Source organism: Dendropsophus ebraccatus, chromosome 2 (assembly GCF_027789765.1).
Source record: "Dendropsophus ebraccatus isolate aDenEbr1 chromosome 2, aDenEbr1.pat, whole genome shotgun sequence".
NCBI classification, from domain to species: Eukaryota; Metazoa; Chordata; class Amphibia; order Anura; family Hylidae; genus Dendropsophus; species Dendropsophus ebraccatus.
In genome coordinates this window covers 198,606,241-198,631,564 of record NC_091455.1, presented here as the reverse complement: position 1 = coordinate 198,631,564, position 25,324 = coordinate 198,606,241, and the positions used below count along the sequence as shown (strand labels likewise).

General features: G+C 40.4%; 1 protein-coding gene across 1 annotated transcript in view; it reads left to right on the top strand.

Moving 5' to 3' along the window:
• DNAJC1 (DnaJ heat shock protein family (Hsp40) member C1) overlaps positions 1–25,324 on the top strand; it is a 93,993-nt gene that overhangs the window by 16,041 nt on the left and 52,628 nt on the right. The window contains exons 2-4 of the mRNA XM_069960528.1: positions 4,109–4,210; positions 4,440–4,486; positions 23,215–23,380. Of these exons, the coding sequence (XP_069816629.1) occupies positions 4,109–4,210; positions 4,440–4,486; positions 23,215–23,380 (315 nt within the window). The remainder of the gene's footprint in view (positions 1–4,108; positions 4,211–4,439; positions 4,487–23,214; positions 23,381–25,324) is intronic.

Here is a 25,324-nt window from a genome sequence, read left to right as displayed (position 1 = left end):
ACTCTGCCTCCTGTGTTTTTTATGTTTGGTGATATAAATTAGCGAAATGTCCGTGTTTTCCGTGTGATCACCTTTAATATTTGAGTTGGGTGATTTATATTAAAATAAGGGCCTCTAGATGGAGCTTCAGCACTTCCAAACATTGCACACACACTCGCACACCGCCTCGTGTCCCTACAGGAGAGAGAGGACATATTTCATTCAGGGCTGGCTGCTTCACACAACCTTTTCATCTTGTGGGGTTTGAAGAGTCTGAATATTTTTTTTGTGTTTTTGTTTTATTGTTTTTTTTTTTCTAGTATTTATACTTGACTGCAAAATATTAGGGCTCATTATACAGAATTTTTTTTGAATGTTTTGTTTTGTGCAGGTATATTTTATGTCTTTGTTAATTCTTTAGTTTTAAATACCATAAAAATTTATTCAAAGGGAAAAGGAGAAATTCCAAATTATAATATATGTGTGTGTATATATATATATATATATATATATATATATATATATATATATATATATATATATATATATATATGTATGTGTGTGTGTATATATATATATATATAGTGTATTTTTACACCTTCTAAAAACTTTTTATTTTTAGAAGATATCCTGAAATTAACATTTATTTTTGTACATTCAATTCTAGTAATAATAATTTTAGATGTACAAATTGCTAGGTACATTTGAACGGCGTTATATTTATTTTACCTTGTCAGGATGCTGTTCTCTTTCCAGCATAAAATACATCACTTGGATTAAATTGAACAATTCATTTCCTTTTATAACATTTCATTCTCCAAAGAAAATAATCCACAGTAAAGATGATGCTTCTACAGTATTATTTTTGGAAAGGGTTACACAAAAGCTTTGATTTCTGCATTTTTTTTTTCTGTTCTCTATTTAATTTTTTTTTTTTACTTTTTGGAACCAGACCTGACAACAAATCAGTGCTGGTTACTTGTCTTTTCATTTTGTGTCACTGACCGTTGATCGGAAAATGATCAATTAATAATCATCAATAAATCAGAAGCTGTTACACGCTACTCCTGATCTTTGATCTTTCCCTAAAGCTTTTTTGTTATCCTTGCCAGTGGTAGCCAACTTTCCTCTACTCATGTTATTGCAAGATTCACATTTTTTTTTTTTTTTTATTGTTGGGGCGGTAGCAGAGCTTGATGAGTTAATGAGAAGTCACACATATATGGTCTATTATAATTATATTTTTTTTATATATATTTTTTTTAACCATGGAAAATTTTTGCTTTCATATAGTTTTCATTATTATTGCTACTGTATATATTTCTATATGTATTTGCCTAGAAATGTTATATATGTCACAAATTAAAAAAAAAATGCTGTGGAGTCTAAAAAAAACAAACTTAAATTCTAAAATTCCTTTTTATTTGACATACTTGAGTTTCTCTGGAAGCTATACACTGTAATTTATGTGTGTTGTTGAGTAACAGGGGAAAAAAAATTATATTGACATCAACAATGTTAAAGCAAAGGTAAAAAAAAAGTAAAATACTAAAAACACATAAAGGCATAACAAATAACTATAACATTTGAGATTCTGTATATTAATATATTTTGTTTGAACAAAAAAAAAATCCCCCCCGAAATAGTGCAAAGTGGGCCCGGAGCCATAGGGTTAAATGAGTTGGCATGGCTGCTGAAATTAATCATTCAGTGCACAGGCATTCGCCAATAGATACACAGCAAAAACACTGAAAAAAAAAAAGTTTCTGAGACTGGAAAACCAGGCTATAAGGCCGTATGTGTATATAGATAGATTTTGGCACGAGGCAGATATACTGATGCTTTATCAGGACGAGCATCTACACACTGGGATTTTTCGCTATGATCTACATTGTGTTAGATGAGAAAATGTGTGAACGGCAGCAGAATAAAGCTCTGCTGTTCCCCATAGCCATTCCCCCCCTGATTGGGTTACTTTTTCTATACTGGTAGTGACCACTGGTCTGAGCATTTCTTTGCAATTCACATCACTTCTAGATCCATTTCTAGTTTGATATTCAGTATGATTATTTTTCTTTGTTTTTATATTTTTTTTATTGCATTTAGCCTTTTTTTTATTCCTTTTTTATATTTGTGTAAATTGTAATAGAATTGAAATAACAAGGGAGGAATTATCTTCTGAGAATAGTTGTCTCCGTCTCTAGAATTAGGTTTTATTATTTGTGTGTATGTATGTATGTATGTATGTGTATATATATATATATATATATATATATATATATATATATATATATATAAATTATTACTTTATTGTATTCCATTGCTGAAAGACTTCTTGTAGTTTAGATGTTGCTGTAAGATCAATGCTAATAATGATTTGATGTGTGTGAAGTGTATATAGTAAGTGTGAAGGTATATTGTAGTATATGCTGTATCTTCATATGCCTACCTTTAAAAATGCATGTGACTCTTTACAAACAGTAGTTATTTATGTAATGTGAATGGTCCATGCTTAAGGAGAAATTCTTAAGGAGAATTTTTTTTTGTCACAATATAATAATTTTAAGGCAGTATAAAATTGCCATGCTGCTAGTTTCTGTAGGGCAGGGCTAATGATGCTCCTGTCATTTTTGGACACTGTGAGCCTTTGCTGTGGCGGAAATCCCTGCGCCAATGTGGGTGGTGCTAACAATATTTTTCAAAAATTGTAGCCAAACAGCTGCATTTTGTCCAAAAAATTTTTTGTTATTTGGTGATGACAGCAAAAAATAAAAAATAAAAATGGACTAAACCATGTGAATGCACCTTAGAGGGTATTGTTACATGGCCGGGGCCTAACTATTCAAAAATCCACTGATAAGATTCCATTTTGTTATAGGCTACTGTTATAGGACAACCGTGACAGTAAACTGCAAGTTGCACAATCACAATATTTTTGCAACGAGCTGTCATGTGACTTCCTTACAGTTGAGGCTGAAGACGAAATTGCCAGTGCATCAGAGTTTGATTTTGTGCGACTATCGTGTCGGTCACGTCATATGTCGAATTGTGAGCACATTGCCAATCATTAGATGCAAGGTCACAATGCAACATGGCAGTTTTGCAGTAGAAGTCCTTATATTACCCTAGCTTTAATAGCCCTGGAATTGGGTTAAAATTTTGTATTTTCTTGTACTGAATATTGTTAATTTTTTTTAACCATTGAATTTTTTTTTTTTTTTTTGATTTCTAGTTTCTAATCAAGACAGAATTTTATGTTTCCTATGGATATCCCAAAACAATCACCAAACATTTGTGTTTGTAGTATTGCTTGACGTGTGCAGCTGTTTTTTTTTGTGTTAACAAGGGTTTTCTATTGGATACACATTCTGGTAGGGAGTAAAGGCAAAGTAGTTCATAATTTTTGATTTCAAGGTTTAAAAGTTGTGTACCCTGGCTGGTGCCGTATTTTTTTTTTAAATACTAAAGCTGACAATTATTACATTTTGAGTAAAATTAATTGTCGATAATGTGACATTTGCTTCCGGACTATTAGAACTCTTGATGTAACCACAATGGAAATAAATTTACTGATGCTTTGTCTTTTAAGGCCAGAAAGAACACATTATAAATTTATTTTTTTAATTTTCATTACTTATATAGAAGTAAAGTTTTTGAGTTTTTTTGAGGCACAGACTGTATATGAACAGATTCCTCGTGGAATTTCAGTGCTGTTTTTGTTTAAGGGAGCACAAGCCATCCTGACTGGTGAGGGCAAACTAAAATGTATGACCCTCATATGGGACTCTTGTTGATTTGTCTTCGGAGGATAAAAGCCGAACATTCCTAAGTTGTCTCGTAAAGATTTGCAGGTTAATAAGTCTGAGTGTAAAGTAAATGAATATGTACTTTACACGGGGTAAGATATGATGTTCACGGAGAAGTTGGGAAGAAAGTGAAATTAGGCTGAATAATTGTTCATTCATGTGGGTCTCTCGAGCTTGTTCCCTGATGTCTCGAATTACATTGCCTTAGGTCCTGTGCTTGGTTGGCTATCTCTACATCTTAACAAGGCTCTGGGAATTTCAGCTTCTTTACAAAAGTTTGCTTTGTGTTCCCTCATCTCCCTCCCACCTCTTCTTGTTTGCAGGATGCTACAGCTGCTGACATCAGAAAAGCCTATCGCAAGCTCTCCTTATTGCTGCACCCGGACAAGAATAAAGAAGAAAATGCAGAGACTCAGTTCAGACAAGTAAGTCCACAATATATCTTGGGAGCCTTTTAGATACTTTTTGTTGTTTGTTTTTTTTTTGGGTGGTTTCATAGTTCCTGGTCATCACAGATTACATCTATGTATATGTATTTTTTACATTTTTATATAGCGCTCAACTTTTTTTTTTTTTTTTCTTTTTGTATTGTGGGGCATGTATAATTATGATAGAACGTTTTACTTTCTATAAATATTCATTGTATTGTTGTAGTTGGTGGCAATCTATGAAGTATTAAAAGATGAAGAACGACGAGCAAGGTAAGGTCCCACATCCTTTTTGACTACAATATAATTTGTTCATATTAATCCATGCAGAATTGACAAATACTTTGATTACTATGGGTTTCTTTAGATATTGTTGTGCTTACTATACCTTTTTTTTTGTATTGCATCTTCTTGATCCTTCAGTTACAGGCAGCAGGATTGTGTTTTTGTAATTTGATGATTATTTTGTAATGTTTTTGTAATTTGATTTTTAATGACTCTTTATATTGCTTCTTAGATTTTGATTGTATACGTGTTTGTAAGGCTTTTTGCTAGTAAACTGTAAATGACTTTTTTTTTTGTTTGACCTGTTTAAATTGTAGTTTTTCCATGTCATTTTATATGTTGAACCACTCACCATAAATATTTAGTGACACAATGTATTTATTTGGCGTTTTATTGCATTTGAAGGTAATGCTGGCTTTTTTTTTTGTTTTTATTTTTTTTTATAACCTTAATTCCTCACCCCCTAAAAGATAGAAATGAGCTGCCAAACAGCCATGTGTGATCATGGCCTACCAGATTTTTTTTTGATGATTCCACAGTGCTGTTACTAGGTAGTGACACATCGATGGATACCTGTGCACACTTCCTTTTGGCAGCCAGCGTTTACATTTGCCATAGGCATGAGATTCCGGCTCGGTACATTGCTACAGGCACACATGCATGGGCAACAAACCAAATCCTTCATAGACTCTCAGCTCTGCATTTATATCAGCTGTTTGCTAACATTAATTTTCTTATTTACCATCTCAGACACTTCATTAGACACACTTTTTGGCCATGACGCCTGGCACCAAACCACCGTACAACCCAAAAGGGAGAACGAGCTAAAGTGCCTGCTTTAAACCCTGCCAAGCCAGCAGATCTGTATCTCCGCGCTGGTCCAGTCCATGTTACTATGCACGTTCTAGGCCGAGCACATTGACATTTTTCAACCCTATAAAGTGCAATCCATCATTCTACACGGGCGTATAGAAACCCTAATGTGATTTAATGGTATCAAAAGTAGTCATCGTAGCTCCCACCATAATTGTATGGAAAGTCCTTTGAGTACTAAGAGTTCCAGTTCATGGCTTCATTGACTAGTTTACATTACTTAGTAGCATAAATTACACCTCGTAGGCTAATATAATAATCTGTAGCACGTGTTCACACTGTAAAAAGTTTTTATGCTTTGGGCTATATGTAATTTACTCATGCAACGTTCCTATGTTATAATCGATGGGGGTTGACAATATAGCACTATGTTCGCACACTGTTTTTAAAGTTTACGGACATCCTTATCAAATAACGTCCTTTATGTTAGAAAGCCGGACGTTTTTTCGCTTTAAAAAACGGTGTGTGAACATATCCTATCAGTTACACAATTCTCAAGAGTCCAGGGAATAACGTGTATTAGAAGGTGTGTTCTGAGCTCCAACCCATCTCTTACGTCCACCTTTTTTTTTTTTTTTTCTCCTAAGCACACAACTTCAGCCGCCCTTTATTGGTTTATTATACAGCACTTTCTCTCTTTTTTTGGCCTGGTGCCTCGATTTTGCTGGAGGCGAGCAGTAATCCCCCATAAACACTTAATCTTTTGGGCCATTTTGGTAATTGAGATAAAATAAATATATAAATATCGGCGCGATTTCTGCTACGGCTTTGGCGTTTAACCTTTTCACGAGGAGGAGAATAGGCTTTCTATTGCAGAAATGGTTTTGGGAGATGAAGCCGGTGCGGTGTATATAGAAAGTGGCAGGTTGTAGTCAAATCTTATGGGATGTAAGTCTTTGTCAGAGCTGAATAACTTGTCATACTGTATTATAGCTAAGGAAAGATACAGAACGACCCTATATATGCGTTGTACAATTTTTTTTCCCCCCCTTGGGTTATTGAGCATTATTAATTTTGCATAGAGTAAAATTAATATATTACTTTTAATTATGTTATTAAATATATTTAAGTAAAAACACACAATAATTTTATCATACATTTTTTTTTTTTTATTAAACCAGTTACATTACCACTTGCTCAGGTAAACAAGGTCGGCCAAACTAACAGTTACTATTGTATGATTTATGTTTTGTTCCGCAACTGGTTTCTTACATTGGCGTTTGTAATCTAATAGTCTGTCTGCCATTGGCACCGACACAAGGTACAACATCCCAACAGAGCGTTCGCACATGCAGAGATTCCAAATGCAAAAAAGCAGATTTCTTTTTAGCGCAGCTAATGAAACCTGTCAGGAATAATAGAAAGGGAAATTGAGCGTGCATTTTATTGGTACAGCTCATAGCACCTAGGTATACACTGCGTTTCTGGTCCATTTGGCACTGGGAGTGTTAACATTGTCTTGTGAATTCCTGATATCAACACCTTACTGTACTTGAGACTGCAAATTACTTTCTTTTTTTTTTTCCTTTTCTTTTTTTTTTCCTATTGAAAACTTCATAAAATGGGTGTTCTGTAAGGCCCCCTGCACACGTCCGGAAAAACCATCCGGATTTCCTATCAGGATTTCCGGACCCATAGACTAATTGGTCACGGACAACCTTCCGGATTTTTCCGGAAGGGTTTCCGTTCCGGAAAATAGATCCGGAAAAAATAGGACGTCCTATTTTTGTCCCGAATTCCGGTCCGGACGCCCCCATAGAAGTCTATGGGAGTGCCGGAATCACGGGCACTTTCCTGATGTACATCAGGAAAGTGCCCGCGATTCCGGATTACCTGCGCACCCCCACCACCCGCATAACTCACCTCCCTGCTTCCTCGTGCCGCGCTGGTGACGGGCTGGTGTTCAGCTGCTGTCGTCCCCGTCTGCTCCCCCGACTCCGGCTTCCTGGTGCCGCGTCTGGACCCCTTACCCAGCGGCAACCCCCCTCCGGACCGCAGGTTAGCGCCCCCCACCTGGACCCCTCGCCCAGCTTCCCCTTCCCTCCCGGACCTCAGATTAGCGGCCTGGATCCCTCGCCCAGCAGCAGCCCGGAGGCGCTTGTCCGGCTGGAGGAGATTGGAGGCACAGAGATTAGCGGCCCCCACCCGGACCCCTCTGCCGGCAGAACCCCCTCCTGCCCGGACCTCAGATTTGTGGGGCCCTCACTCACCCACCATCCTCTGCCCCCCGGTTCCAGAACAGAAGACCAGGAGCCAAGACAGGTGAGATCAGCCCCCCCCCCAGAAGTAAAGCTCCCACCGTGTCCTGCTGAGAGGTCATGATGGGAGTTGTACTTCTGCAACCTGGATGGCCACAGGCTGCAGAAGTACAACTCCCATCATGACCTGTCAGCCTGGCATTATGGGAGTTGTAGTTCTGCAAGCGGTGACCATCCAGTTTGCAGAACTACACCTCCGATTTTTATCTTCTGATCAGGAAATCCTAAAGGTTTTTCCTGATGGTTTCCTGATGGTAAAAACGCATTACTGTCAGAAAATCCTGATACTTTCCTGATGACATTTGAGGTCTCCTGATCAGGATTTCCTGACAGTAAAAACTGACACGGACGTGTGAATGGGGCCTAAGCTGGGAAACAGTATATTGTAAAAAAATATATAAATATTTGCATAGACATGAGGAATAAGGATATAATTGTGTACGTATAAATATACAGTGGTACCTTGGTTTAACCCCTTAAGGACAGAGCCAATTTCGATTTTTGCGTTTTAGTTTTTTCCTCCTTGTGCTTAAAAGGTCATAGCACTTGCATTTTTCCACCTAGAAACCCACATGAGTCCTTATTTTTTGCGTCACTAATTGTACTTTGCAATGACAGGCTGAATTTTTGCATAAAGTATACTGCGAAACCAGAAAAAAATTCAAAGTGTGGTGAAATTGAAAAAAAAAAGCATTTTGTTTATTTGGGGGAAATGTGTTTTTACGCCATTTGCCCTGGGGTAAAACTGACTTGTTATATATGTTCCTCAAGTCGTTACAATTAAAACTATATGTAACAGGTATAACTTATATTGTATCTGATGGCCTGTAAAAAATTTAAACCATTGTCAACAAATATACGTCACTTAAAATCGCTCCATTCCCAGGCTTATAGCGCTTTTATCCTTTGGTCTATGGGGCTGTGTGAGGTGTCATTTTTTGCGCCATGATGTGTTCTTTCTATCGGTACCTTGATTGCGCATATATGACTTTTTGATAGCTTTTTATTACAATTTTTCTGGATTTGATGCGACCAAAAATGCGCAATTTTGCACTTTGGGATTTTTTTGCGCTGACGCCATTTACCGTGCGAGATCAGGAACATGATTAATAGTTCGGGCGATTACGCAGGCGGCGATGGCAAACATGTTTGTTTGTTTATTTATTTATTTATTTTTTTTTATAACCTGGGAAAAGGGGGGTGATTCAGACTTTTATTAGGGGAGGGGGCTTTTTACTATTAACAACACTTTTTTTTTTTTTACTTTAACACTTATACTAGAAGCCCCGGCTGCAGCCGGAAGTAAACGAGTGCCGAGTCGGGGACGGCGCCATCTTGGAGCGGTCCCCGGCCGGCTTCAGAAACGGAGATCGCTCCTCCGGGTTAACATCCCGGGGGAGCGATCTCCGCCACTAGACACCAGGGAACAGCTGAATCCGGTAATCGGATGCAGCTGTCATGTTTGACAGCTGCATCTGATTACTGTATTAGCGGGCACGGCGATCGGACCGTGCCCGCTAATACCTACGGTCCCCGGCTACAAGCGGCACCCGGGACCGCCCGAGTTCAGAGCGGGGTCGCCGCGCGGCCCCGTTCTGAACGTCCTTACCGGCATCAGGGCGTAAATATACGCCCAATGTCGTTAAGGGGTTAAGAGTAACTTAGTTTAAGAGCGTTTTGGTTTAAGGGCTCACAGTTCTTCAAAATTATGACTTGGTTTAAGAGCATTGCTTTGGTTTAAGAGCTCCCTGTACTGGGTGGGAGCGTGAGTGGGGGAGGGACATGGTCTGTATAGCGAGGTCTACAGCCCTGTACTCTGACCCAGGAAGTCTCCTTCACCTTCCAAATCATAGCAGATCCACTTCAGGCTGGGGCTTGCATCAGGGGACAGGACTGTGGGGGTAATCTCTCCATAGCTGTAACCCCTCTCTCCCGGGACAGAGAGCGCTGCATGTATGTGCCCACATCTGCCCTGCTCATTCCTTCATGCTCCCTGCAGTCTCTCTCAGTCCTTGTGTTTCCCATCCTCTCCATTACTGTACAGTAACTTATAATATCACAGATTCTGCTGTTTCTGAATGTTTGTTTCATTAGTTTTACATGTTGTTCAGAATAATAAATCATTATTTTGGGGGGGTGGAACCAATTGTCTGCATTTCTATAATTTCTTATGGGAAAATTTGCTTTGGTTTAAGAGTGGATTTGGATTACAAGCTCTGTCCTGGAACGAATTATGCTCGTAATCCAAGGCACCACTGTATATTTATGTCATAGATGGACATGCCTTTGTGTATAGCTAAATCTAGGGTCTTTTTGATTGATGGCCTGCCCTTTGGGATACACCGTCGGCATCGGATCTATGGGCTGTCTTAAATACACATTAAGTGTAACTAGAAGCAAACAGCGCTGTGAGCAGTGTAGTGGCTGTGCTGGGTTATTGCAGCTCAGTTCCCATTGAAGAGAATGGGAGCTAGGCTGTAATAATATACCCTGGCAACTCCACATTATACAGAGCTGTCTCTGGCCCCATTTATTATGGGTGCTGTGGCTCTGAAAAATTACGGCTCGTCTGGGTTGCTGGGTAAAGACAAGCCCTTGGCTCCCTCAGTCCCATCTTCCCCACAAACACTCAACATGCATGGATTTATATGTATATCTTATATCTGTGTATGTGTTGGCCTATTCTAAGGATAACGTATAAAAGCTATCATCAATGTGGTGGTGGGGGGTCCACAATCAGGGTATAAATGTATATGGTACTGTAGCTCAGCCCTCTGTCTAGTGTGAGTTCCACATAGATTGATAACCTCCCTTTGATGTCCCTTTAAACCCAAGGCATTGTTGACTGTGCTGGCCTATGTACATATACAGTCTAGGGTGTAGAACACTCTTCTAATGTTGAAAAAAAAAATATTCTGTGCAAGCCTCATTTTGCTCAAAAATTGTAGCATTGCAGTCTAAACAGATATTAAAAAAATGCTAAAAGAGCCGCTATAAACGTACCATGTGGTTTTGTGTAAAGGCCCCTCTTTATCAACAGGTCAGGATGCCCTAAACTGCTAATAGATTTCTTTTAATTTTGTAAAGTAAATGTACCATTTGGAGTAGTAATTTTTTAAAATTTTTATTTATCTTTTAGGCCGCATTCACATGTTCCGTGTTCTGCACGGAACATGGACGTGGAATGCATATAGTTCCCCCCGCTCCCAGCATCTAATTACAGATGCTGCCCGGGGCGGGGGGGGGGGGGAGATCTGTTACATGCATTCCGAGTTCCGTGCAGAAAACAGAACGGGTGAATGCGGCCTTATCTGGGGGCCTTACCGGCGTGGAGATCCCATTTTTCAAGATGCCTCCCGGTTCCCCGATTGGCGACCCCAGTGTAATGTTATCCCATGCCCTGGGCGACGCACCTCTGTTAGAATAAAGTGTGGCCATGTTATTGAGGGGAGGGGATATTGTTACGCTGGGGATACCAGGCTCGCCTTCGGTGATTGCTGTAACCAGGCAGTGTTCTGAAAAGCGGACCACACCACTAGGATCTCTGTGCTAGCGCCAACTAGTTAATGGGAGGGGGAAAAATTCACTATTCCAACTTGTACATGCGCTTTAAGTCCCCCATACATATTAGCAATAAATCCCTCCAAATGCACTGGCTGACTGTCCAATGTGTATACTGGGGCCTCCCGAGTCGTACCCTGACAGATCATGTGAGAGAGCAGAAGAATACACCAAGTTGAATTTCACCAGATTCCAGTTGTGGCCATTCGGGAATGATGAGAATTGTAGTGAGCATGAAGTGACAACCACCTTATATTACGGTTAATAACTTGTCCCTCTATTCTACATATCTGATAAACTCCAGCCACAGAGAGTTGTATATAAGAAATACATAGTGTGTGCTGCCGCAGTGTCACTCCTTGTCACACGTTCCACCTATTGTAATATCCGATAGATATTATTAAGCCTACAGATGGCAGCTGGTGGCTCAGATGTAATAAGATACAGTCTGCAAGTTGAGGCAAATCTGAAAAAAAATATCAGCTTGGAAAGGAAAAGATTTTGTTTGTTGACATTGAATAAAGTGAGCTAGAACGTGGTTACACTGGGTAAGCAGTGCTGATGTAGCAGAGCTGTTCTTTGGTTTAGTGTGCTTTGTGTCATCGGTGACCATACACATGGCAAATCGACTGCTTGTGTATTGGGTTTGAAGGATCAGTCAAGTTGAATTGAACTTCCAATCCTTTTGTTCTCAAGGGAGATCAGCCGCCATTCCTGTCAGTGGCCTATTGCCTCTTACCAAGCATATGTATAGAGAAGATAGAGGTGAAAGTTGTTGGCCGATAGCTGGTAAAGGGTTTGTCTCAACATTAATAGAGAAGAGCACAATCGTTCGGCATTTGAATACCGGTGGCTGAAGAAATTGCATGCAGCCCTAGGGAGTCTGGGAAAACATGGATACAGCCTATGGCCTATGGCTATATCCTTGTTTTTCAGGACTTCCTAGAGCTGCATCCGATTTCAGCCACCGATATTCAATTGCCGAATGATTTGCCTCAAGCTCTAAACATTAAAGTGTCAGTCGTTACAACTCTCTAAATCTTAACTTTTCCAATATACAATCATTTTATTTTGTTATGCTGTAAAACAAAGCCGAACTTACCAGAAATCCAGGTCCAGTCTCCTGAAGGCAGATTTTCTGACTGGTTGAAAAAAAACAGACTGAACACAGGAATTCCGGCCAGTACAGAGAGTCACGGCTCAATGTGTCCATCAGTCACATGACTGCCTTCTCTCTGTGAGCGCTCACATGGCCTGGGATACACATGACTTCCTGTTTTCTGACCCTTTTTTTTTCCTAAAAGAGTCAGAAAACAGGAAGTGCTGTGTTCTCCATGATAACTAAAAAAAAAAATCTACTTTTGGTTTAGATTTTAAGTTATAACGATGGGTGCACTTAAAGACTTAGAACACATGCACAGATAGGAGATGCGGGATAGGCCATAGGTGTATGAGTGCAAGTGTTGGGAACCCCCTGCGATCTCAGTAAAGGGGTCCTTAGTCACCTTTGAAATAGAGGGGCAGGCACATGTGTGCACTGCTGCCCCAGTCTATGGGACTGCTGAAGATGGTCAAGTATAGGGAACTGCTTTCCCCAGAAGTCCACACAGACAGTTGTCCCCAACCTTCAATTCCGATTTTTAGGTGTTCTCTTTGATCTGTGCAGAAGGAGGAGGCTGAGCTACGGTTCACCATCCACCAGGGCAATGACCCTAAACATCGTTGGGAGGGGGTAACATTTTCAAGATCAGGGTTAAAAGGCCACGTGGCCTAAGGTACTGGCTTCCTCGTCGACTGGTCGGTCCGATATGGCGTTTTAACCCTGATCTTTAATAAAATTATGAATTATATGGTGAGTGCCCCCCACGTTTTTTTTCTTGACTACATGAAGATTCATTGAAACTAAAGTTTTCATTATTTGGTCTGTTAATTTTCCTATTTTAAAGGCTAGCTTCACACGTACCGCATCGCAGCTGATTGTCTGCTGTGGATCCACAGCAGATTTGAGTAAATGCATGAATTTACTGCGGATCCACAGTGGATTTTACAGTGCGGATTTAATGCTGTGTTAATTCATTTAGAAAATTTAGATTCATTGATTTAGAAAATCATCTGCGATACGGTACGTGTGAAGCTACCCTAAAATAGTAATAAATATTGAAAGTATTTTTTTTTTAAAACAAAAAGTTTAGATCTTCTCTAACTGCCGAGATAAGTGAACCCTCTTTGGGGCTGATATCTGGCAGAGTTGATGACGTCGCGCTAGAGTTTTTGACCACCCCCATCGGCTAGGATGTAGTGGCTACGTTCTGGAGGCGTCCTTTTACATTCTTGTGTTATGAAAAGCGTCTGTAGCGCGGTGCAGCGTATTCCAGCTCTGTGCAGGAGCGAGGGCTCATTACACTTGCTTCACACTCAATGTGCACACTGGCTGCTGCTTTTTTTTTTTTTTTTTCTTCTTCTTCTTCACCACATGTTCTTAACAATGCAAAGAATCCTGCCTTGCCTGTGTAAATGAAGGGGGGGGGGGGGGGAGAATGCAATTCATAGTCTATGTGAACGCCATCTTTATAATGAGGACAGGTTTATACGGTTCTAAACATAGTCAAGGCTTTTCTTCTTCTGTCTTGTATTTCTTTGCTCTTTTACTCCACATATTGGCCTAAAATTAGATAATCAAATGTTCTCTACGATATAACAGAAATCCACAAGAGCATGCCGTTTGTGTGGTTTAGCCCAGTTAAATGGAATTAATCCACCTTGTGGCACCTCGAATTGCACTCCATGGCTGAAATGTGAGTGCCAGCCTCAGATTTCTGCTGCAGATCTTGTACTAAATTACGTGTCCGATTCGCAGCATGTAGCCCGAACATAGTCTCATGCAAGATCACTAGAAGGTCGGTGGTGCCGCTAGAATAAGCAAAAGCTGTCTTACGATAAAGTTCTTTGTTGCCCATAGCAAACAATCACAGCTCAGCTTACATTTCACCAGGGCTCATTAATATTTGAAAGCTTAGCTGTGATTGGTTGCTGTGGGAGACAAAATACCGTTTGTTCCGTGTCTGTTTTTTTTTTTTTAATTAAAAAAAAAACAACAAAATTCTATTTGATCTTCCCTGACAGTTGGGTTTTCTTCAACTATCGTATTTCTTTGAATGAAACTTAAAGAAATCCACCTGCTTCCTGCACAAATAACCCCATGCATGGTCGAATTTGTCACATAAATTTCTCCAATAAATTCTGCCAGGTGTGACTATCCCCAATCAGATTTTGAATAGTTTAAATAAATGTATTGTGGCGTTTGTATTGTGACAATTTCCCATCACGCATTTATTCGATTTATCAGGCAAACAAGTGTTTTTGTTGTCTTGTTCTTGCAGCTAGTGTCAGCTTTAGGCTGGTATCGCGCACGCAAGGTAATTTTTTGTGCAGTTTTGTGGAATTTTTTTTTTTTTTTACCAAACGTAACACAGAAACAGGCAAAAATGATAAAAAAAATAGTTTTTGACACACCATACTTTTGCTGCAAAATGAGCAAGAAAAAAAAACCCTGCTAAACAAAATCACCCAGGTATTTTTGAAAATAAGACCAGTGTTTTTCACACAAGTGGCAAATGAAAAATGTTTTTTTTTTTTTTCTTCCTGACCAAAAATACTGTATGTATTTTTGATTGTGTGTGTTTTTTTTTTTTTTTTTTTTTTTTTTAACATTCCTCCCTGAGACTATGTTCACACACTGTCAAAATGACGGCATATAGCAGCCGCTATTTTATAACACCCGCCATATAAATATAAATAACGGCTGTTATGAAATAATGGCCGTTATTTCCTGTTTAAATGACGGCTGCCTGATAAAAAGGGCGTCCTTTTGACAGGGTGCGTACATACCCTATTTTTTTGTCCCCCCCCCCCCCCCCCAATTGACTTCTTTGACTTGAAAAATTGAGGACCCAATGACACCGAGGATGTTTTCTCACATCACAGAATAGAATAAGAAAATGTGACCCTTATGAAATATGTATTACATGTGTATTTTAGAAGCTATTCTTTTTCCGCTAACATTTTTCAATTCTTAAAGCATACAGTACAGTGCGTTTTTGCATGAGTGTTAGAAACGTAGGTTAAGTCCTTACATTGGTTTAAATGAAAGCTTTGGATGGGTAACAAGCGGGGAAAAATGGATGTGTCTTTCTATGTAAACAATGTTGAATATTTCACATTGTGATCAATAGAACGCATGTTGAAAGCCCTTTGGACACCTATATTGATATATAATGGTCAACAAAATACTCTAAAAACATTCCATGTGAGCCTAAATTACCACCAAAAACATCTGTATAGTACAAAAATTGACTCAAAAACAATAACTCGAATTTTTTATTGTTTAAAAGGCAAGAATATGAAGCATTATAAAGTGGGGTTAGGCCTAGGGTTAGGAATTTTTTTCCCCCTTTATGTAATGGAAATTTTTTCATCCATGTTGGTTATATATGGTTTACATCGCACCTTCGCAGTGCTAAGGTCCTCTGAAGGATACACTGCAGGGAGCGCGGACTTACAATATAAACAACCCACACTGTTTTTGTTTTTTTTTTTTTGTTTTTTACATCCCTGGTACATTAAATTGTCCTTTTTGTAGATTTTTTTTTTTACCCAGCATACCATATTTTGTACATTACTAGGCTTTTTTTTTTCCAGCCCTCTATTCCAAAAGTGGGTTTTAATGGAAGCTATCTTCCTTTAAAATGGACAGTTGTACGAGCCATGATGTTCATTGATAGTAAAATCAATGGGGAATTGATTGTAAGGATTAATCCTCCGAGACTTTTGCAGACATTGTTGAGTAAAGTGCTCTCTTAAGCATCTAATGCATTAAATGTATACCGCATTAACCCCCGCATGGTCAGGATGAATTTTAAAAACCCAGACTGATGTGGCTGACCCTGAACCACCTCTTCGCAAATTAACTTTTTTTGTGCTTGTGTTTGTTTTCTGCCCTTTTTTTTTTTATTTATTCGCCAACCTGCAATTAATTTTTCTCGTCTGCCCTAAAAACATTTAGAATTGAAATTCATAAATATCCGATATATTTTTTTTTCTCTTCCCCCCCCCCCTTCCTCTTGCCTTGCTCTCTGTTGCTCTCTCCTCCCTCTCTGGCTCTCTCCAAATAACACTAGGTATCAATTTAATAATAAGTATGGAAGTAGCAACTGCATTTGTTGGTTTTAAATTGATTTACATGTCAAGACTGGCAGTTTAGCAGCTGCGCTATTATTCCTGGATTGGTCAATTTACTTGAGAAAAACCTACTACGGAGTCCTAGTGACCTGCATGACAATATAGGCCCTATTTCTATTCCTGTAATTAGGCTTGCCACTAACTCGGAATATTTTTAATTAAAATATTTTGGTCAATGTGTTGCTCCAAATTAGGCCTTTCAAAGCCGATTTTAATTCTTGGCAGAGTGTGATCAGAATCCCCAATGACTGCCTCTGAATTTAAGGTTAACAGGTTGTATGTCTTTAAAAAAAAAAAATGTTAAATGAGGCACTACCTAGCACAGAATGTGTTTTTTATTTTTTATTTTTTTCCTTATTTAAGCAATTTGAACTTGGCTTAATGTATTTAGGATGTACTCACTTTTTAGTTTTTTTTTTTTTTCTTTTTAAAAAAGTGGTAATAAAAAAAAATCATCAATTTATAATGCACATCTATTTATTGTTCTAGGCTAACCAAAATTAAACCAAATTAAAACACACTCCTTTCTTGCACCCATGCTGCCACCGGGATATTACTGAGCTATTGTCCCTTCTGCACAGTTACATTGCAAGCAGGGTAAGGGCCCTATTCCACTGGACGATTATCGTTCGCATAATCGTTAACGATTAACGATCTCAAACGACCGCTATTGTGAAAGACCTGAAAACGTTCACTCATTTCCATGGAACGATAATCGTTACTTATGATCGTATTTGCGATCGTTTTTTCTTCCATATTTCTTCGCTATTGCGTTCGTATCTACTGCGAACGACCGAACAATGTCTTATTCAATGCGAACAATTTGCGAACGAGCAACGATAAAAATAGGTCCAGGTCTTATAAAGCGATCAACGATTTCTCGTTCGGTCGTTAATTGTTAACTGCATTTCAACCGAACGATTATCGTTTAGATTCGAACGATTTAACGATAATCTGAACGATAATCGTCCGGTGGAATAGGGCCCTAAGGCAATGTGTGGCTGATGCTGGACAGCGCTATTGGCGCTGATTGACTTTGCTGGCTTGTGATGTCCCATCTCGGAACCCAATAATGTAACAACATAAAATGTCAAGCATTTGGGACCAAAGCTGAGTGATTCTAGTGGTAGCATGAGGGTGAGAAAGGTAAGTATGGTGTTTTTTTTTTTTTTTTTTTTTAAGATTATTCCTGGAAAAAAAATAAAAATAATAATAATAATGATAATATAATAATAAAAAAAATCTATCTGTATGGCCGTTCAATTAATCCCTAAAATGGTTATCTGGTATCCTAATATCTTTTGGATTAATGTCAAGGAAGTGGTAAAATAAAAACCCGCCTATCCCCGATTCCCGGTTCTAGTGCCTTATGGTTACCCAGTCTTTCTGCAGGATCTGTCTATGCCGCCAGATACTGGCCAATCTGGAGACCTGCCCCAACTTTAGGCTGAGTGGGCATGGACCAGTGACAGCATGAGTTTTTTTTTTTCTTTTTAAAACAATTTTTAATTACAAACTCAAAACAAATTTAAACTGTCAGACACTCAGAAACCAGTAGCTAATATGCCTGGAAAATTCTGGAAGTACCTCATTTTTGGGATTTATTTTTTTTTGTATTGATCAATCTATTTATTTTTTTTCTGGTCTACTAAAGAGGTTGTGCCATTAAAATAAAATAATCCCTGTCCATATGCCCTAAGAGATTTTTCACACAAAAACTATTGATGGCCTATCCACAGGATTGGCTATCAATAGTGTATCGGTGGGGTGCCAACACTCAGCACTTCTGCCGATCAGTACGGCCACGGTGCTAAACGTAGTGTTCAGGAGCTGGAAGCTTTGGCATGATACGCTGTTTATGGTGGTGATGCGGTGCAGCTCCCTTTGCAGACCAATAATAGTTTGTCTGGAAAACCCCTTTAAAGGTTTTATTGGGGTCTTTTAATATCTTAAGGATAGGCCATCAATTTTAAACTTGTGGAGGTCTTGATTCCAACTGGTTGTAGGGACCACAAGGCTTCAGCCAGGGTCACATCCTGTTTACATCAGAGCTGTCAAACTCCGGCCCTCTAGCTGTTACAAAACTAAAACTCCCATCATGCCTAAAGTGCCACTGCCGTTAAAACTTTTAAACTCTAAATCAGGGGTGGGGAACCTCCGGCCCGCGGGCCGCATCCGGCCCCTGACACCTCCGGATGTGGCCCGCGGCTCCCCTGTGACATGCGCCGCTCTGGAGGAGAAGGAGCCGACACACACGGCATCCTCCTGTGTCTGTGACAGCTGCCAGGAGGATGCTGTGAGTGCCGGCTCCTTCCCCTCAGAGCGGTGCACATCTTCTGTCTCCTGCCCTCCTGTGACGTGCGCCGCGCTGGTGAGGCAGGAGCTGGCACAGACACAGGAAGATGTGCTGTATGCCGGCTCCTGCCTCACCAGCGCGGCGCACGTCTTCTGACTCCTGCGGGCCGCGCGCGATGACGTCATTTCATCGCGCGCCGCCTGCAGGAGAAGACCGGCACAGAAGAGAGGAGGGAGAAGAGGACCTGGACAGCGTGGGAGCGGAGGAAAGGTGAGTGGGATGTTTATTTTTTTCATTTGGGGCAGACACTGGGGGTTAACTAGGCCACCAGGGACATGACTGGGGGGGGGGGGGTAACTAGGCTACCAGGGACATGACTGGGGGGTTAACTAGGCCACAAGGGACATGACTGGGGGGTTAACTAGGCCACAAGGGACATGACTGGGGGGTTAACTAGGCCACAAGGGACATGACTGGGGGGTTAACTAGGCCACAAGGGACATGACTGGGGGGTTAACTAGGCCACAAGGGACATGACTGGGGGGTTAACTAGGCCACAAGGGACATGACTGGGGGGTTAACTAGGCCACAAGGGACATGACTGGGGGGTTAACTAGGCCACAAGGGACATGACTGGGGGGTTAACTCGGCCACCAGGGACATGACTGGGGGGTTAACTAGGCCACAAGGGACATGACTGGGGGGTTAACTAGGCCACCAGGGACATGACTGGGGGGTTAACTAGGCTACCAGGGACATGACTGGGGGTTAACTAGGCTACCAGGGACATGACTGGGGGGGTTAACTAGGCCACCAGGGACATGACTGAGGAGTTAACTAGGCCACCAGGGACATGACTGAGGAGTTAACTAGGCTACCAGGGACATGACTGAGGAGTTAACTAGGCCACCAGGGACATGACTGAGGAGTTAACTAGGCTACCAGGGACATGACTGAGGAGTTAACTAGGCCACCAGGGACATGACTGAGGAGTTAACTAGGCCACCAGGGACTTGACTGAGGAGTTAACTAGGCCACCAGGGACATGACTGAGGAGTTAACTAGGCCACCAGGGACATGACTGGGGGGGGTTAACTAGGCCACCGGGGACATGACTGAGGAGTTAACTAGGCTACCAGGGACATGACTGGGGGGTTAACTAGGCTACCAGGGGCATCACTAAGGATTCAAATCAGGTACAAGGGGCATCACAGAGGGTTAACTACAATAGCAGGGGCATTAGGGGAACAATACTTTGCCTTGTTCGGGTGCTGCAAACCCACGCTACTAACTGCCGCACACGGTATAACATTGAGTGCGGCCCTCGAATGATTTTATTAAGCCCCGACCGGCCCTCGACATGGAAAAGGTTCCCCACCCCTGCTCTAAATCAACAGTAGATGTGAAATAAAGCAAGTTTGCAATATACATTCATTTTTTTTTATTTTTTTTTTATCATGCTGTAAAACAAAGCTGTACTTACCAGAAATCCAGGTCCAGTCTCCTGAAGGCAGATTTTCTGACTTGTGCTGGTTGAAAAAACAGACTAAACACAGGAATTCCTGCCAGTACAGAGAGTCACTGCTCAATGTGTCATCAATCACATGACTGGCTTCTCTCTATGAGCGCTCAGATGGCCTGGGATACACAGGACTTCCTGTTTTCTAACTGTTAACTGTTTCTTGAAAAAAAAAAAAAAGGCAGAAAACAGGAAGTGCAGTTTTCTCCATGATAACAAAAAAATAAATAATGAATGTAAGTTGCAAACTTGCTTTATATCACATCTACTGTTGGTTTGGGTTTTAAAAGTTATAACAACAGGGACACTTTAAGCTTTGTCTGTCCAGGCATGATGGAAATTGTAGTTTTGCAACAGCTGGAGGGCCGGAGTTTAACACCCCTGCTATACATGATGTGGCTGTATAGTAATAGGAGGGCTGTGCCTGATATTATAATTCACTTCAGCATCATCCTGATCACATGAATGCATAGAAAGGTCACTGAATGTATCTGTAGACTTACATTAACCTCATGGAGGGCAAAAAAGTGTCCTCTTGGCCTCTGTCGGACCAGTATAAATCAGTGTAATGAAATAAGTATGGACTTACATTGTAGCCAATGGGAACCTATGGATGACAGATGCCTCTGTAGGTATCTACCTTGTGCATCAGCGTAACATGACATGTGTATGTTAAATAAAGGGCATAAATTTGGGAGATACTGAAAACGCTAAATATTTGAAACCAAACTGAACAAACTATTGCATAGTGAATAATCCATATTGTGTATGTGTGTGAATAAAAAACTATACGAAACCCACTTAGGTTTGTGCTGGGTTTGGAGTAGGTCAGGGAAGCTTGGCATTTACTTTCCATGACACAGCAGCTTTTTCTCCACCTTCGTAGATGAGAATGATTATAATAATCATTGACAATTGGGAGGCTTCCTCCTGCAATTACAGCACTCACGCTCCTCACCGGGTTCTTAAGGTCTGAAAGCATTTGGAAGGTAACGCTTCCGCATTTTAAAGGGCCGCGCTATAACAGGTAAAAACTCAGTGGTGTCTCTAACATGAGCCTGTTCTATAGGAGAGGTACGCTGAACCCGCCGTAATTGGTATCCACACCGGAACCTCCAAACAGATTTAAAAGGCTTTTAGCCTGTAAATTGTAACCTCGGATCTTTAGATACGTAACCTTATAAGCTGGGTTATGGCGAAGGGTTTTCTTAAAAGTAAAATTTAAAAAATTGGTTGAAAAAAAAATTGAAAACTAAGTTTATATTAAAAAAGAAAAAAAGTAGAGGTGGGCGAACCCCAAGAAGACTCTGGTTCCTCCGAACTCTCAGTATTTGATTACCGGTGGCTGACGAAGTTTGATGCAGTTCTAGGGGGAGTCCTGGAAAACAAGGATTCAGACTATGGCAATAGGCTGTATACATGTTTCCCAGGCAGCCTTAGGGCTGCATCCAACTTCTTCAGCCATTGGTTATGAAATGCTGAGAGTTTGGATGAACCCGAGAGTGCTCGGTTCTTGCAATTTTGAGTCCGACCTCTAGGCTTATCTATAGGCCAAAACTTCCTCTTCTATAGAAAATAAAAACCTTTGCACAGACTCCACCATATTTCAAGATGGATAAGATGGGATCAGGCAAGTCATAATAGATGACAGTCACAGCTCCACCTCCTCCCCCCTACCGTAAACTTTGCACAGGTCACAGAACATGCCTAGAAAACTTTTATAGAAGTCAATGAATTCCAAAATATTGTTTCCAATGTCCATGTAGCTGCTGTTAACGGAGCAAAGGCTCTAACTATATGGCTGCCACAATAATAATGTTAGAAAAAAAAAATAGTAGTAGAATAAAAATCTAGATGACAAATTAAAATTCACCTGCAAACGGGATTATAAACATGAGCCCCAGGGATAGTTTCTACATAGTAATACAACATAGCTTGCATAAGAAAGAAAACACTTTCTAGCACCTGAAGGATATAAGTCAGTGTGTTACTAGAGATGAGCGAACCAGGTTCGGGTTTGAGTCGATCCGAACCCGAACGTTCGGTATTTGATTAGCTGGGGCTGCTGACCTTGGATAAAGCTCTAAGGTTGTCTGGAAAACGTGGATACAGCCAATGACTTTATATTGGCCAAGCCAGAGATGCACATTTTTAGATGGCTGTTTTGGATTTTATTGTTCCTCATCAATACTGAACAGGATACTGGTTGGCTTTGCTGCTGGTTCTTGTTGGGCAAATCCAGCAGGTGTATGGAATCTTACAGGCAGGGCATCCACAGAGTAGAAAAATAAGACCACCTCAAGAAAACTCAGTAGTAGTGTTGAGTGGACCTGTCAAACTGTTTGGGTTTGACAACGTTCTCCGAACCCAGATGCTTAGTATTTGATTTGCCGCGGCATAGGTTGTATCCATGATTTCCTGGCAGCCATATGGCTGCATCCAACTTCGGCAGCTACGGTTAATCAAACTGCTAGTCTTTAGGTTCGGAGAGTGTTGCCAAACCCAAACAGGTTGACAGCTTCAGTGAACCATCGCAACCAATGACTAGCATATTGTATGGTGGCCAAAAAAACTAAGCATTTGTAATTCTGTAAAACTGTATGGGCTGAATTTTTATTTTGTATTTATTTTTTAAATATATGGTATACAGTAAAATTACATTATCATATTTGACATTGGAAAGCATATGGTTCTGTGCGGTGACACCTTATATAATACAGATACATAGGAAACCAGAGGGCCCCATGCAGTCTTTGTTCCCATCACCCTGCCGTGCGCACACTGTGGATAAATACTGGAACTTTCCCTGAATTCCGTAAATGAGTAAATTAGATTTTGCCGTAATGTTCAGTGAGAATTCACAGCATTTCCTCCTATTTAGATGTGATTAACACGCTCCTTTTTCCTGGCATTATTGATGTTTGTTCCCTGGCTCTGCACTGAAAGCTGCCAATGGTTTTTGTTTTCGTAGGTACGATGATATCCTGGTTAATGGCCTCCCGGATTGGCGGCAGCCTGTGTTCTATTACAGGCGGGTGAGGAAGATGAGCAATGCCGAGCTAGCATTGCTCCTGTTCATTATTTTCACAGTGGGCCATTATGCTGTGGTTTGGTCCATCTACCTGGAGAAGCAGCTGGTGAGTATTCATTGGAAATGGGAATTAAAAAGAAATCATTATTTCTAGCTGTCTCTCCATTTTATTACATTAAGGGGGATCTATCACCGAAAAAATGTTTTGTTATGTGCCTTTTGTACTGGGGTTCCTTGGAGCACACCGCTAGGATCTTTTTGTTCCTTTTATCCCTGAATTTTTTTTTTTTTTTAAGAAATTTTTTTCATTCATTTTGTGGCTTTTTTACAATATGGGAAGAGACGTACAGTGCATTCATTTTCTCGCAGAAAACGATGGTTTTACCTGGAGTCTAAGGACCGTATTACACGGGACGATTATCGTTTGAGGAAAATCGTTAGATCGTTGGGATTTAAACAATAATCATTTCGTGCAATAGCAGACAACGATTTAACGATCAACGAGAAATCATTGGTCGCTTGATAGAATTCGGACCTATTTTTATCGTTTGCAAATCGTTCACACATCATCCGTTGTGATAAAAATATAGCTGAAATTACGCAATAGCGACGACAAAACGTTCGCAAGAACGATTATAAGTAACTATCATCGTTCCGTGTAATTGGGCGAACGATTTTGGTTCGTTTGCCGTATCGGTCGTTTGAGATTGTTTATGGTTAGTCGTCAAAAATCACTTGATGTAATAGTACCTCAAGTTCTTATTCACACATCCCGTAAAGTTGTTAACTGCGGTTCCGTAATCACAGTTTAACTTAGCGCATGTTGATTTATAGTGGGCTATTCTCAGTCTGTTTTTAATTTTAATCTGTAATCCTTTGCGTAAAAAAGGACATGTCCTAGTGCGGATTGTGAGTGTGTTGTAGATTACTAATAGAAGTCTATGGGATTCGTATTTTTTACGTATGTCACATCCTTGACGTCCGTAAAAAACACGGATCAAAACTATGTTTTACGGAAACTGAAACATGCAAATACGGATGATTTTCCACGGATCACGGAAACAAAAAATAGCTGGAGGTTTTGCGGCCCAGAAAAATCACTGAACATGTGAATGAGGCCTAAGAGGACCCAGGGTACCCGTCACAAGAGTGTAACCGGACTAGAATCATACGATAAGCCGTTCATACGTCTTAGATCACTGAACTTTTACATTGACTTAGAACTCAGAATGAGCCAGAACATTGGACCACTGTATAGGTTCAGCCCCCGTTTAGCTGACTGGAGGTGCCCATGTATTATGTAGGTGGCATGTAATCTGAATTGTCACGTCAGTCAGAAAAGGCTTCCTTGGAAAATCAGAAAAGGCTTCCTTGGAAAAATTGCTGCTGGTGAAATGTACAGCCTGCCGATGACCAATCTCTGGGGATCTGTAGCCATTGTTGGTAATCTGTGAGCCAGCATCACTGTATTGTTAGTATAGGATCCTCCCACCAGCAGCATATAGATCTTGGTTTTCTAGACAGCTAGAATGGTACACATACATTTTTAGGTTTTCATGGAGTTTGTCAGAACTTTTGTATCACTCACAGCACTAGGTCACATATAACCAAGCCTAAATGGGTACACCGGCAATGGGAAAATATATATATTTTTTCAAACAAACTGGTACCAGAAAGTTATATAGATTTGTAAATTACTTCTAGTCAGAATTCTCAAGTCTTCAAGCTGCTGTATGTGCTGCAGGAAATGGTGTATTCTTTCCAGTCTGACAGTGTTCTCTTCTGCCATCTCTGTCCGTGACAGAAACTTTCCAGAGCAGGAGAGGTTTTCTATGGGCACTTACTCTTCTGGACAGAGATGGCAGCAGAGAGCACTCTGTCAGACTGGAAAGGATACACTACTTCTTGCAGGACATACAGCAGCTGACAAGTATTGGAAGACTGAAGATTCTGTCACCAGTTGATTTGGAAAAAATAATTTATTGCTGGATTATCCCCTTTTAATGTCTGTGGATACCTATGTATGGTATATTTATTTATTTGCAAATGA